The 12382-nt window shown below is 30.1% G+C and overlaps 2 protein-coding genes across 3 annotated transcripts; both read left to right on the forward strand.

The window, feature by feature from the left end:
- Window positions 1–2531: 2531 nt before the first annotated feature.
- LOC122400432 (iron-sulfur cluster assembly 1 homolog, mitochondrial) lies at window positions 2532–4616 on the forward strand. Its single transcript, XM_043401901.1, has 3 exons — window positions 2532–2680; window positions 3905–3958; window positions 4191–4616. The coding sequence occupies exons 1-3, from the start codon at window positions 2600–2602 to the stop codon at window positions 4443–4445; spliced, it is 390 nt and encodes a 129-aa protein (XP_043257836.1). The 5' UTR covers window positions 2532–2599; the 3' UTR covers window positions 4446–4616.
- A 458-nt stretch (window positions 4617–5074) lies between these two features.
- On the forward strand, window positions 5075–11721 carry LOC122400421 (BRCA1-associated RING domain protein 1-like). 2 transcript variants are annotated; one of them, XM_043401879.1, is made up of 10 exons: window positions 5075–5376; window positions 5770–5863; window positions 8603–8791; window positions 9037–9202; window positions 9334–9414; window positions 9528–9724; window positions 10578–10814; window positions 10963–11072; window positions 11158–11276; window positions 11349–11721. In XM_043401879.1, exons 2-10 carry the CDS (start codon window positions 5793–5795, stop codon window positions 11715–11717), a joined length of 1539 nt encoding a protein of 512 aa, XP_043257814.1. In that variant the 5' UTR covers window positions 5075–5376; window positions 5770–5792; the 3' UTR covers window positions 11718–11721. The 2 variants fall into 2 exon arrangements, with proteins under 2 accessions (XP_043257814.1, XP_043257815.1); XM_043401880.1 differs by lacking the exons at window positions 5075–5376; window positions 5770–5863 and adding an exon at window positions 8027–8572 and having other exon boundaries at window positions 8672–8791.
- Window positions 11722–12382: the final 661 nt, after the last annotated feature.

The raw sequence follows: 12382 nt of genomic DNA on the forward strand, positions 1-12382 counted from the left end.
CGAATTAATATAACATTGATTGACTATTGCTCTCGCTTAATAATAATTCTTTAGTGCAGTTAACTGCTTTAATTAACAATTAAACACTCTAAAATAAAAATAAATGTTTTATGGTTTAAAAACACCATATTGTCTTTTCGACTTTATTCTTCTACCGACTAGTCGAGCTCAAAACATCTAGTGTGAAATAATTTCCTTTACTTTCTTAAGCCGCGTCCCCACTGACACGGAACCATCGCGAACGGTCCGGCTTCGATTTTGATGAAACTTTGTACACTTATAAAGCAGCCAAAAATAATCGACACGTATTTTTTTTTAGCTGCGGTAACTCGAGTTTAAGGGGTGAAACCACCCCTTGAAGTTTTGGCTCGAAACGGCTATCTCGAAAACGGAAAGACATACAAAAAAATTGTTAATGGGCGAGGTTGATGGTTTCTTATGTACAATAACATGGTGTTAAAAAATTTAAAAAAATACAATTTGTTTATAACAAAAAAAAATTTATTAACTTAATTTTTCATTTTATTGAAATTTTCATAATGACAAAAAATGACGAGCATTTTATTCCAAATTCATTGGTATGCGATTTTTTAAAATTGCCTCCTAAAGTTTTGCAGATTTTGATGATTTACATCTTGCACGCACATCCATTATGGTAGTAGCCGTTCTAACTTTGATTTTAATGAAGCACTGTAGGCTTGCACTAAATCAAAGTTAGAACGGCTACTACCATAATGGATGTGCGCGCAAGATGTAAATCATCAAAATCTGCAAAACTGTAAGAGGCAATTTTAAAATATTACATACCAATGGATTTGGAAAAGTTCGGCCACCCTTGGGAAAAATTTTAATGGGAGATTCTAGAGGCCAAAATAAGACGAAAATCAAGAATATCAATTTGTTGATTGAGCCTTCGTTAAAAAGTTATTAAAAAATTAAATCAAAAAATTTCAAATCCTCCAGGAAAAAATTATTTTCAGTTGCGGGGGCCAATTACAATCATTTTTGGTCAATACATATACCCACGAAATCCTACGCACTTTCGAGAAAAAAATTCCTAATCGAAAATGTAATTTATGGCCAGAAATGTTGTCCGAAAATTTCATGCGGATCTTTAAAATGTCATAACTTCTGAACGGATTGAAGGATTTTAATTTTCAAAAATGCAAACGACGCGTATTTTAATCAAGAATACGTAGAAATCGCAAAAATATGCAAGAAGTTGATCCTTGACCCCGCAAAATGAGAAAAACCCCATAAAAATGGTCCAATCTTCAAACAGCCATAATTCCTACAATAGTGAATATATTTCAATGAAACTTTTTTCTGACGTAGAGCTCATAGGTACCTACAAAAAAGTATTGGCCAACTTTTTTGTAGGGCGTCAAACAAAATTATTAAAAATGAAAAACGAATTTTTAAGAAAAATCGACAGGTAGGTGCCTAAATTTTTCAGCGAAAAAAAAAATTTCAAATCGTTCTAAAAAAATTATTTTCAGTTGCGGGAGTCAATTTCAATCATTTTTGGTCAATATATATACCCCCGAAATCCTACGTACTTTTGAGAAAAAAATTCGAGAATGTGTGAAATTTTTCAACAAAATTAAAAAATTTCAAACCATTCTGAAAAAATTATTTTCGGTTGCAGGGATCGATTACAATCATTTTTGGTCATTACACATTCCCCCGAAATCTTGGGCATTTCGGAGAAAAAAATTCAGTACGGGCGGAACTTTAAACGTTAATAATTTCTTAACGAAGGCTCAATCAACAAATTGGTATTCTTGTATTTTTCCCGATTTTGTCCTCTAGAAGTAGTGCAAGCCTACAGTGCTTCATTAAAATCAAAGTTAGAACGGCTACTACCATAATGGATGTGCGCGCAAGATGTAAATCATCAAAATCTGCAAAACTGTAGGAGGCAATTTTAAAAAATCGCATACCAATGGATTTGGATTAAAATGCTCGTCATTTTTTGTCATTATGAAAATTTCAATAAAATGAAAAATTAAGTTAATAAATTTTTTTTTGTTATAAACAAATTGTATTTCTTAAAATTTTTTAACACCATGTTATTGTACATAAGAAACCATCAACCTCGCCCATTAACAATTTTTTTGTATGTCTTTCCGTTTTCGAGATAGCCGTTTCGAGCCAAAACTTGAAGGGGTGGTTTCACCCCTTAAACTCGAGTTACCGCAGCTAAAAAAAAATACGTGTCGATTATTTTTGGCTGCTTTATATGTGTACAAAGTTTTATCAAAATCGAAGCCGGACCGTTCGCGATGGTTCCTTGTGAGTCGGCTTTTGCCATTCGGCACGGCGATCGGCCAAGCTTATGTTGCGTCCCGATCACGGGAGGTCGGATTTCAGTTGTTAAGAGCGAGAAGGCAAATGTGAGCCTTTCTCTCTCGACTCCCACGAGGCGGTCCGAAATTACTTCGGCCAGCTTCCGAGAATCGAAAAAGAGGGTATATGTCAGTTTGCCTTTGTCGATTTTCCAAACTCCACGAGCTTACGTCACGTACGCGTGATCTGGCATGTGTGAGTAGGGTACCGTCGATGCTTTCTGGCACCTCTACGTATTATTCAAATCAAAATGTCTACTACTGTGGCTTCAGCGACAGTTCGGGCTGTCAAAGGCAGAAAAATATTTTCTACAAAAGCTGCACTTACTTTAGTGAGTGGTTAATTAACTACATAGTATACATCTGGTAATTGTTGATTATTGTATATATTTATAGTATTTATTGATGTTATGAAAATGAAAGTGAAGCACATTTGATAAATTAAGGTTAGGACTCAATTTACATTGGAACTATCTCGTAAGTTCTATTTTTGTTTGTAAATGAATTAAATTTCTTGAATCTAGTGTTTATTTCTTCTATAATTCAAGGCTTGAATATGATAACTATAAGTCTTAAAAATAACTACACTTTCATAGATATTCTATTAAGGATATTAAAATAATAATTTAATCTAGACTATATTTGTTTCCATTTTTATGTTTTCTTTCGGAATACTTTAGTGACTTCCTATTTTGTCAAATTATATTGATTCATTAACATTCTTTGTAGATATTAAATATATTCTATACTCAAAGATTTTTAACAATTGATCAAAAGATGAAAGATTGTAATGATTAATTGAAATATTTTTATTAATAAGAAAAAACTAATTTTATTTTGTCATTACTATGAATTTGTATCATTATTTACAATAGTTTATAATTATGCAACATCTAGTATAAAAAGTTGCAACAGATATTTGTTATAAGTAGTTATGATGAATATGGTTTGATTTAATTACAAAAACTGTAAAGTATATCACTAAATATTATTCTAATGTCATTAATGTGGTTAGTAGTTTCACATACATTAATTGTTAGATTATCTTGAAAGTTCGTAACATTTTCCTATTGATGACAGCATTAGTAAAATTAAAAGTTTAGATATGTACATATATACATATATACAATAAAATTGTGACATAACCTTTAAAAATAAGTTTCCAAGTTTGAAATAGCAAACAGTATAACAAAAATCAAACTTGAACTCTTTTCTTTCTTTCAAAAAGCCTGTATCTGCATTAACTGATTCATCCATCTATTTCCCTTATATAAGAAATATTGTGAATTAAATTAAAGAAATGTTTATATAACATGATAGAGACAATAAAAATGTAATTATTCATATGTTCATAAGTATACGTCCACTATTATATATGGATAGTGTGGTAATCGTTGCATTAGTCTGTCTGCATGTTTTCTAAAAATTTTATGAGGTTCTACTTCTAATACAAGAAAATACATAAAATCTGACATTTCATATGCACCAGCCTAATAATGTATAGCATTCTTTTATCTTTACTTATTTATTGCAGTTTATAATTGTGTTTATTGCAGACACCAACCGCAGTGAATAAGATTAAGGATTTACTACAAGGCAAAACTGAATATGTGAGTAAATATGATATATGTAGTGTGCATATATAAACATATGTAATATATGTTTTGAAGTAAAAAATAATTGTTGCGCATTCTTAGTTTTTAATTTTTAAATATCCCACATTGTATGATTTGGAAACCAGTAAATAATGCTACCTCTCACTTGTAAAAATAATATAATAAACTGTTTGAATTTTAAAGTAATTTATTACATTAGGGACAAAGTTTTGTATATTGTTTTCAGATTGGTCTACGAGTTGGCGTGAAACAACGGGGGTGCAATGGATTAAGTTATACTCTTGATTATGCCAAAGAGAAGTCTAAACTTGATGAAGAAGTTATTCAAGATGGTGTTCGCATAATGATTGATAAAAAAGCACAGTTATCCCTATTAGGCACTGAAATGGACTTTGTAGAATCCAAATTGAGTTCAGAGTTTATTTTTAATAATCCAAACATCAAAGGAACTTGCGGTTGCGGAGAAAGTTTCTCCGTATAATTCATGTGTACATGTGTACACATTGTAGTAAATACAGATAACTCACTTATGACAAATATGAATTGAATATAATTTAACGAAAGAACGATGTTTCTTTTATTATAGTATTCTACTGAAAATGTGATAATGCTAGTACATCTCATTTGGAAGTAATAACAATTAAATAAAATATGTAATGTAATTAATTTTATTTATTTAATTACATAAGTAAGTTGTATATAGACATGTATGATTGTTGTTAATATATAGTAAACTTATTTTCTTTAATCCTTGTATGTATTTACGATTTTGATGTTAGATTCGTCAATGAATGCAAACCTAATGTCCTTAATTTCAGTGTTTTATTTGTCTATCTCTTAACAATACTTTACAATACCTTTTCATAGAAATTTATGATACATTTTTTCTTAATATAGCCAGCTCTTTGAGAAACTTTCGACATTCCTACAAATAAGGGCAAAGAGAATTTCAAAGATTCATGACTAAATCCAAAATATGTGATTAATTTCAGGGTTTAATAATTGACTCCTTTTCTGTTTCAGTATTCTTATTTAATATAAATGTTACAATATAAAAGATCCTTCAAATTTCGCTGCCTATAAAATCTCGACATCTCGCTATTTCATGCCTATACAATCTATATTCATATCGTATAATATACATAGTATACATATTACATACATCGTCGCTAGCTTGCAACAAAGTTGCAACAAACTACTTGCAATTTGGTGTCGCTAGTGTTGTGACATTACTGTTGATGTTGCAACAGCAAAACCAATGTTGTGTAAATAACACGTACAGATATTGAAATCATTTTATTCAATGCTATTTTAAAAGTAATTAAATGTTATATAATAAAAGGATTCGTAGACCCGCTATATTACAGTTAACTATCACGTGAAAACGTACCTTTATCATTTTCTTTGCGTATGTGCGGAAAAACTTGGCACATTTAGCAACATTGCAATGAGCTGTGAGAGGTTTATGACGTGATTTCGCGCCCAATTGGTAGATGCCCAATCACAGTTTGGTCCAAATTATGGAATCCATAATCCAAACTGTTTGGATCTCATTGGACTCCCTGACCTGACTCAAAAGTTTGTTAAAAAGCATCAATTTACAGAATTTCAATTCATTTTGTTGATTTTAATACATTTACATTATATTAACAATAATAAACGTAATGTTTATTACATTATGAGTACTTGAGAAATCCATTTAAATATATTTTTCGAAAAAATGTAAAACAAACTTTGAATGTTTTTTGATAGATATTTGTAAGTTAAAGAATAGTGAAGCGAACAATTTTTCAGATACAGTGTATTGTTATGCAGTAGTGTTAAAGACATGAATACTTCATGGAAAAATACTCGTAAATCCCTTAAAAACTTCGCGAATGTGCTCGTATGCAACAAATGGTAATATTTTAAAGAAACATATAACAATCTATATTGTACATTTTGAATATCTATAATTTACTAATCCAATTTATTGATATATAATTCATAAGTTTCCTTTATTTCTTGTTTTTAAGTAGGGTATATTTCTAGCAAACGGCCCGTTCAACGATCGGGGTGAGTTATACGTCATTCGATTCGTCTAATTCAGTACATTATTGATATGCATTTCATTATCTGCGGAAATTTGTTATTTTTTTATAAACTTGTCGTAAAGTTACAGTAAAAAAATAAGGTTAAGTATATTTTGACAGGTTCACAGGTGGAAACAAGTGACTGTCGTTACTGTGTTCAAAATGCCAAGTAGTCAAACGCTGATTTGTTAAACATTTATTGAATGAAATTTCAGCTATTTCTACTAATATTTCATTGAATAAATCACTATTTTCCTATTAAGTACATTTACTAAATACATAATGGTTCAGGTATCCAATGAAGTTACTCTTCTTGAAAATATAAAATATTGATAGTATTATATGTTATAAAAAAGATTAAAAAATGTGTGGCATGCCTCCAAGTGGTTTCAATTTAATTCGTGTAAGCATCAGTAATGGGATCTTCAAAATTGATGCTGTGATTAATTTTCAAATGGATGTGATATTTTCTATGACAAAATGTTGATTCATCAATCTCGACAATCTACTCTATCCTTCCAATTGCTGTGCAGTATTTTTATTTAATTTTAGTTATATAATAATATGACATTGCTCATAATTATATGTTAGCATATATGTTAATTTTAAAACATCTGTAGCTGAGTTTGTTTTTAGAAAACCACGTTCTTTGCTTTGCAAATATCTTTATATTACAATATCTTTTACGTTTAGTTGGATTGACAGATCCTGGAATAGTTATCCTGCATTGCTAATTTTCATATACCATTTTCATAACATTTCCACATTGCAGATAGTACAAGAAAGAGAAGAAAAGCAGAAGTTGTTTCAGTAATCATTTGTTTCAACTGTCATTTCTGATTTTCTTCTGTTTCTTGTACTTTGTGAATTTTGGTCAACTGTGCTATAAAAATGAGTGAATTAGTAGTTCCAGAAATATGGACCTTATTTAAATTGCACGAATTTTGTAAAAATAAAGAAGCCTTAGTGAAATTTTTGCAAGACAAAAAGTTAATTACCAAAAATCTTAATTGTTCACAGTGTGGAAATACAATGAAATTGGTAAATGAAAATTGGCACTGTAGAAGAATTGTAGGAATTGCAGCATCTGCCAATGCTTGCAAAAGAAAGCGAATTTGTGATATAAAAATATCTATAAAGCGTGGAACATTGTTTTCAAAAACAAAACTTTCTTACGAAATAGTACTAAAATTAATTTACATGTTAGTCCAGAATTTTGAACAATATCATATACGAGAATTACAATTAAATAAAAACACTGTTTCTCAATGGAATTATTTTGTGAAGCAAGTGATGGCTGATTGGCTACAAAACTCATGTGAAATACTTGGTGGACCAGGCAAAGTGATAGAAATAGATGAGTCTAAATTCGGCCGAAGAAAATATCATAGTGGTCATTGTGTGGAAGGACAGTGAGTTTTCAGAGGAATAGAAAGGGAAAGTGGGAAAATATTCCTGGTCCCTTTTGAAAGTAGGGATACAGAGTCCCTTCTTTCAATAATTAAACAGTGGGTGTTGCTTGGAACTACGATTATCTCAGATTGTTGGAAAGCCTACAACATTTTGGAAAAAGAAGGGTATAAACATCTCACCATACACCATAGTTTACATTTTAAAGACCCAGAAACAGGCGCTCATACGAATACAATAGAAACTATGTGGAGGCATAGTAAACACTTTTTGCCTGAATATTGTCGGTTAGTATTTGCAATTTCACACGTTTTTTAATATTTTTTGTAACATATAATACCATAAATATTTTCTATTTTCAGCAAAAAAGATAATTTCATTGGGTACTTAAGCCATTATGTATTTTATAAATCTTCCAAGCAAGGAAAGGATAATTTATTTAATCAGTTATTAAAAGAAATTTCAGAAATTCAAATTGATTCTGTAGAAAATCAAAATATACCAGACTTAGATGATAATGAAATTTAACAATAAAACAAAAAAGTTAAACCAACGCGCGCTGCATACAATAGTAATTTATTATATTGTCTAACCGTAAACATTGTTAGAGGAGGGTGGCAACATTTTTTTACTGTTGCTGCATGTACTGTCTACCTATAAGTACTGTCCGAGTAGGTCTGGGTTATATGTTGCGACACATACTGTTTACCTGATCAACTCATGCAAAGTCTATGCGTAAAAAAATGATTTTTATGCATACACGTTTTACAAATTCCCATTTGACAATGTAGCATTATCAAATTAGATCAATCATTTATAATTTGTAACATGAACATAGCAACGATAGTCACTTATTTCTACCTGTGCACCTGTCAAAAAATGTACTTAACCTTACTTTTTAACTGTAACTTTACAAGCAGTTTATAAAAAAATAACAAATTTCCGCAGATAATGAAATGCATATCAATAATGTACTGAATTAGACGAATCGAATGACGTATAACTCACCCCAATTGTTGAACGGGCTGTTTGCTAGGAATGTTCCCTAAGTAGTATACCATTAATTTGAATTACATATGTATTTTTTAAACTTTGTATATTTTGTGCATATTTTTCCACAAAATATGTAAGTATATTATCCTTTTATTTATTTTAGTGGAAACGAACCAATAAATCCAATGAGATATACTAATTGTGGTCATTTCTTTTGCATGCAATGCGTTAGAAATGATTCAACATGTATGACATGTGATACACCAGTTCAACCGATTGAAATACATAATGATCACATGATTAAAAGTCTTGCATCTTACTGCAATATTATTGCAGAAATAGTAGAAGAAAAGTATGTAAATTTAAATGAATGCATTAAGCACTTCATTTCTTTCAATATTCAAAGAAATTCTGTCTATTAAAAATTCTTCTTAAAACTTGAATATTTTTTTAAATATGTAAATAAATACATAAAATACGACAATTTTATTAATAGCTTATTTATTATAAAATAGCACTTTTAGTTATGTATTATGTTAATTAATTATACAATATAAACTTCTATATTTGATGCAAAATTAATATAAATTTTGTCAGAGATTTATGGAATAAAACTACAAATTTTCAAAGTACCACACAAATACCTTTGATAACATTGAATTCAGAATCTAATATTAATAAAAGACAACGATCCGTACCAAAGAAAAATATAAATAAATGTAATACAAAAGGAGAAACTCAGTTACATATTGCGTGTTTAAAGGTATATCTTTTATATATGTATACATGTGTTTATGTATGTTTGTACATGCATTACGTTTTATAAGTAATTGGAAGTATAAGATATCTGTAAACTTTAAATAAATTTAATTGAATAAACCAACAATTTTTTAGAACAATGAAGATCGTGTAAGAGTCTTATTAGCTAGTGGTGCAAATCCAAATACAAAAGACAATGCTGGTTGGACTCCTTTAGTAGGTTATCTATTTGATTCTAGAGTACAACTACTTTAAAAGTTTTATAGTTTAAATGTATATTTTTGCAAATGTATAGTATTTATTGTTCTAGTTATATTTTTTCTTTATAGCAAGAAGTTGTAAACTATGGTTTTACAAAAATATGTCAGTTGCTTTTAGAGTGTGGTGGATCTCCTAATATTCCAGGTGCAGAAAATAAAACACCATTGCACGATGCTGCCATAAATAATAGATTAGCAGAAGCAAGGTTGCTTTTACAGTATTCTGCTAAGAAGGATGTGTTTGATAAACATGGGAAAAAACCTATGTATGTGCATTTTAAATATACTTTTCTTAAAAAATAATCACTACATAAATAACTGACATTAGCTTATACTGTTGCATAAATAACAATTACAGTAGTGCCTACATAAGTGACTGCGGTTGTCCCCACCAATTCTTAGAAGCCAAGCTTCGAACATCGAGCGTGTCGAGCGTAACTTGACGCCGGTCGTTATCGATACATTTTATACAGGGTGTTCGGCCACCTCTGGGAAAAATTTTAATGGGAGATTCTAGGGGTCAAAATAAGACGAAAATCAAGGATAGCAATTCGTTGATCAAGGCTTCGTTAAAAAGTTATTAACGTTTAAAGTTCCGCCTGTAGAACGGCAATCTGCGAACAGCTGCGTACGTGTGATAGTGGTTCTCATTCAGCATGAGAAACTCTACTTACTGACGTATCGACAGTCTTACAGTTTTGTAAATGAGAACCACTGTCACGCGTACGCAGCTGTTTGCAGATTGCCGTTCTACAGGCGGAACTTTAAACGTTAATAACTTTTTAACGAAGCCTTGATCAACGAATTGCTATCCTTGATTTTCGTCTTATTTTGACCCCTAGAATCTCCCATTAAAATTTTTCCCAGGGGTGCCAGCTATTATATCTCACTCGTACTTATCCTCCTTTCTTATCTCCGTTGAATTCTGAGAAGTAACCATGCTCACATGAATGACCATGGCCAGTCCCGAGCGTGGTCACTTAAATGGGCACTACTGTACATAGTTAATGGTTAAATGAAATTATTAATGATATGTTGAATATATCATTAATATCTTATTTAGGTTGTTCATTGTAATACAATATTTTTTAATTATTATGCAATGTCATTGTACCATAGAGATTATTGCGAGCCATCTACAAAAATGTGGAATCTTTTGTCGGAAAAACGCCAATTTAATGACAAAACAGATCCAATTTTGAATTGTACTTTAAATAGTACTTTAGATCAATCATTTTTTAATACGCAATCATCAACTAAATTTGTTGTATATGCGCCAAATTTGCGGGAAGAAAATAATAAATGTCTACATCAGGTGTCATTAAAACATAAAATTAAAGTTACATCTGTATTTCGGTATGTTATTAGTTACTGTACACTATTATAACATAGTACCTGTTTACAATGTAATCTATATAATTTAAAATATGCTATAAGTTTAAATTGATACGGCAATAACAAAATTTGGGAAAGATTAAAAACATATTATAGAATCATATTTTAGATCATCCATAACTCATGTCATAGTGGAAGCAAGTAACAAAAATATTGTAAAATTATCATACGAAGTAATGATAGCACTTGTCCGTGGAAATTGGTTACTTAATAGTGAATGTAAGATGGTTGACAAAATAATTTATAAATGTTAATATAGACATATGAACAAACTTTAATTTTTACATATTTTTTAATATATAAGGGATTCAATTAGTTATGGATGTAGATGACATACTAGCAGTGGATTTAGAACCGTTTGAAATTAATGGTTCACCGATTATAGGTATTCCAAGGAAAGCCAGAGAAAATGCACAGAGTCAGGTAAAGTTAATTATATAATTTACATGTAAAGAATTTGAATAATATTTTGAACAATTTCAATCGCGGTTTCAGAACCCAGGTCTTTTCGACCAATGTTATTTTTATTTTGCTTTGCAACAAAAGAAGCCTTATAGTGTAAGTGGAATGTTATTAAAAAAAGATGATTTAATAAGGCTTGTTTGTGAAGGTAATGGGTCGGTTTTGTCAAGAGAACCACGTCCAGACGATACAAAAAACAAAGAAAAAATTACTCCTTTTCATACTGCCAATAATCCCTCTCATTCTTTATATAAGTGTACTCATTATATTATATATGTACCAGGAAGAGACGAACCACGTTTAAAATATAATATGCCTCATATAAAATCATTACCACTTATATGGTTAATTGAATGTATAGAAACATTTACATTGATTGATCCATCACATCTAGGTTTATAGAAAAACTTGCGAATGCTTTATTTCGTTTCCTATGAAAGCAATGCATTTATGTTTTTATTATTGTAACTACATCTGGTAAAATAATTTGACTGGCAAACATAATATGACTTATACGTTCGATAAAATATAAATAATCGTTTCATTATTTGTCATTAAACATATTATTAAAAAAGAGCATGTTTTTGTTTGTACGCCTTTTTAACAACACTTAAAATATTCTAAATAAAAAATAAATTTTCATATAAAAGCATTTAACTTTTTGCTTAATTTTATAAATTAAGAAATACTTTAATTCTGTACTATGATTACGGGGGATCAACCATTGCGCAAAGAACGATAAATTCCAAAGGGAAATATCGTACGGTATCTCGTACATTTACGGGTAAAGTACCGCTAGTCGTGCACATATACATCTATATGTATGCCGTGAGAAAGAGAGAATGAAAGAAGAAATACTGGAGGGGAGTAAGAGAGAGGTAAAGAGGAAGAACAGTACGAAAATAGTAGAATATAGAGAAAAGCAAGAGATTCTAATATACTTGAGAACAGACAGTAAGAAAAATTTAACATAAGCAAAGACGGGCGAATAAAAAAATACATTAAGTTAAAAATAATAAATCGCTAATTGATCGTAATGATAAAAACGAAATATTAGTAATTTTAGA

This window comes from Colletes gigas, unplaced genomic scaffold (genome assembly GCF_013123115.1).
Source record: "Colletes gigas isolate AHSC1104 unplaced genomic scaffold, ASM1312311v1 Colletes_gigas_Sc00018, whole genome shotgun sequence".
In the NCBI taxonomy this organism is placed as follows: Eukaryota; Metazoa; Arthropoda; class Insecta; order Hymenoptera; family Colletidae; genus Colletes; species Colletes gigas.

Bases quoted from the DNA above. Each gene is read 5' to 3' on its own strand.
- LOC122400432 (XM_043401901.1), top strand. From the start codon at position 2,600: ATGTCTACTACTGTGGCTTCAGCGACAGTTCGGGCTGTCAAAGGCAGA. The intron at 2,681-3,904 runs GTGAGTGGTTAA...TGTTTATTGCAG, and splicing joins CAAAAGCTGCACTTACTTTA to ACACCAACCGCAGTGAATAA. The intron at 3,959-4,190 runs GTGAGTAAATAT...TATTGTTTTCAG, and splicing joins TACAAGGCAAAACTGAATAT to ATTGGTCTACGAGTTGGCGT.
- LOC122400421 (XM_043401879.1), top strand. From the start codon at position 5,793: ATGAATACTTCATGGAAAAATACTCGTAAATCCCTTAAAAACTTCGCG. The intron at 5,864-8,602 runs GTAATATTTTAA...TATTTATTTTAG, and splicing joins GTGCTCGTATGCAACAAATG to TGGAAACGAACCAATAAATC. The intron at 11,277-11,348 runs GTAAAGTTAATT...TCGCGGTTTCAG, and splicing joins GAGAAAATGCACAGAGTCAG to AACCCAGGTCTTTTCGACCA.